Below are 2,876 nucleotides of genomic sequence, written 5' to 3' on the forward strand. Positions count from 1 at the left end.
TACAATGTCACAAGAAAGGCTAAACGGGTTGGCGACAATTTCTATTGAAAGTGAAATATTAGATATTATGGATTACAGGAGTTGATCGAGAGCTTTGCTTCAAAAAAACGCTAGAAGAACCACACTGTTCGCTTAGCAAGTCGATCCGATAATTTGATCATTTTTGCCACACTATTTTTGTTAATTTGTTTTATATATTTCATAACAGTTATCATAGTATTAAGGGTTTTTAGTATTTATGTGTTTGATTGAATGATTAATGAGTTTATATTATATAAAGATTTGCGAATATGACCCAAATTTTTTATCTCGAACAAGGCCAATTTTTTTTTTTTTTTTTTTGTGATTTTCGAATACGGTTTTGGATGTAGGGGATGCAACCCAAGTAAATAAGGTGGCTACAGGCGTTGCCTTATAACTTACAAGGTCCAGTCTTACTCTAGATGGCGTGGAAACTATTTTGGGCATCAATAGGGCCTAATATTTTGAGGCCATCAATTGTAATTTGTAAACAATGTAAATACATGTAATTTTTTTTCACACCGAGTGCACATATATAAAGGTTGACACAAACAAACACCAACCAAGGATTCTACATAACATTTGGTATTTTACATGCTGTTTAATATGATCCACCTAACCTTCAAATTGGATAATGCATGACATTCTTGTTCATACCACAAATATTGATTTCTTATAAACAATAACTAATGGATACATAATAATGATAATGTAACTTACTTTAATATACAATGACTATAACTATTAAAGTAACATATAAAATATAAAATAAATAATAAAGATATAATAACACTGTTCTTATCAGTTATTTCCACTTCAAACACACAAATATCAAACGTTATAATTCTATTATTTCTTCATAGCTGAACAAAGTTTTGTACTTGTTACTGCTGCTTCTACTGCCGGAACAACCCGCGAGCATGATCGAACCATATCTCCGGCAATAGGTATCACTGGAAGAATGTCGCAGTTACAGATTTCGATCATGAACCCGTCTGGATCATGGAAAAATAACTGATCAACGTAGATTCCACCTTCCTCCACCCGCTGTCTCGTGTATTTTATCATCATTTCTTTCAGCTTCTTCTCCACAAATCCGATGCTCTCGCACTGTGCACACATTTTTCACACATCATTTGTTATTCACTCAAGTAAAATCATCAAAATGTAGCTTCAAAATTGACATTTTAACGCGCAAAAGTCCATAATTACACAAGTTGTATGCTCAGCTTCATGGTTGTTTTTATTTAATGTTGAATTAAAGAAAACTACGGTAACATTATTAGAGAGAATATATTAGTTCGAATAATTTACTGATATATTACTAACATAGCCAGAAGAACTGATATGAAGGGGCGGATCTATCTGTATCTCATGGGGTGTACACTGTACGGGTTACCCCTCAACTTTCTTGGAGAAGTGCAAATTACCCTTGAATCTTGAATGTACGGTAAAAAAAAATCTCTGTGTTATGAATGTATGGAATTTTTTTTTGGGATATCCTGAATTTTTATTCAAGGTCCGCCACTAACGATATGAATAGTTTTTTATATAATTATCTTTTTGTAGTTGTATAAATCGTTGATCAATAAATATAACAATAAACCTTAACTAATATATTATGTCTGATAAATATATGATTACCTGGAAAGAAATATGGTTATCTTTAGTATTGATTTCATTTTTCTTTGGAACATTGTGTGAGTCTTCATACTGAATCAAATGTATCCCAATTCCATAGCTAAAAAGCCTGAAATCATCAAGTAAAAAACACTACATTACATTTGAACAACAAAAACATAGTATCTTGCTTTCAAATTAAAAAAAAAAAAAAAAACACAATTTATTGTATTAAAATAATTGCATTACCAAGCACCCTCAAAATCAAGATTTCCAGGTCTCTTAACTTGAACAAAACCAAGGATTTTGGTGTAGAATTTAACCGATTCTTCGACCGAACGGCACTGGAGGGAGATGTGGTTCAGAGACTTGAGATGCAAAGGATTTGCAACAATTTCCTTCATTTTGATCAAGAAAATTAAATAACAAAAGTTTCTTATTATTCTTATTATTATTTTTTTTTTTTGGGTTTTGATGAAATAGAATGTTTGAGGTGACCCAAAATGAAACAGCTTAAGATGAGTGGGTGCTAATTGGGTTTATATGAGCAGGGCCAGGGGTTGGATTATAAAGGCAAAAAAAAATATAAAAAAATTGTAACTGTGATTTTGTCCACATTAATGACAACTAAGAAGGATCCGGACACCACATCTTGATTTTTTTAATCTAAACTTAAGTGGAAAATTAGAAACAATAACACGTTTTGAATGTTTTTTTTTTTTTTTTCATTTAGATAGCCAAAATTTGGTTCTATAAGATATCATAAGATATATAGTATTTTGATGATATTAATCATGTGATATTAGTCTAGGTGTTAAGCAAACTAATATTCAAGTTAATATTATAAAAATGGGGTATACAATTCTTAACTACTTCATCAAATGAATCATTTAATTTGTTTGATTGGTATAGCGGATGAGAAAATGATGAAAATCTTAATATAAAAAGTTGTATAAAAGGTTTTGGTCATCCAAATCACTATTCATTTGGTTTCTAATTTTCTAGTAGTTCTTATTTAAATCTGAAAACCTAAGTGCACACATTTAGCTTCGATAAATTTTATTCTTATACAAGACATTGATTCGTTAAAGTTTTAGTACTTCGCCCATCGGCATTGGACAATGATGCAAGGGAGGAGAGATGGACATTTGATAGTGACGATGGTGGTCGAGAGTGATGGTATTCTATTTTACATCGTATTCTATTTTTACCGGTCGATTAAATGGGTAACCACA

At 31.2% G+C, this 2,876-nt stretch overlaps 1 protein-coding gene across 1 annotated transcript; it reads right to left on the minus strand.

Annotated features, from left to right (window-relative positions):
- Nucleotides 1-759: 759 nt before the first annotated feature.
- On the minus strand, nucleotides 760-2,168 carry LOC110894279 (metallothiol transferase FosB). Its single transcript, XM_022141483.1, has 3 exons — nucleotides 1,891-2,168; nucleotides 1,666-1,771; nucleotides 760-1,131 (listed from the first exon to the last, which is right to left on the minus strand). The coding sequence occupies exons 1-3, from the start codon at nucleotides 2,043-2,045 to the stop codon at nucleotides 871-873; spliced, it is 522 nt and encodes a 173-aa protein (XP_021997175.1). The 5' UTR covers nucleotides 2,046-2,168; the 3' UTR covers nucleotides 760-870.
- Nucleotides 2,169-2,876: the final 708 nt, after the last annotated feature.

Source organism: Helianthus annuus, chromosome 12 (genome assembly GCF_002127325.2).
Source record: "Helianthus annuus cultivar XRQ/B chromosome 12, HanXRQr2.0-SUNRISE, whole genome shotgun sequence".
Classification (NCBI taxonomy): Eukaryota; Viridiplantae; Streptophyta; class Magnoliopsida; order Asterales; family Asteraceae; genus Helianthus; species Helianthus annuus.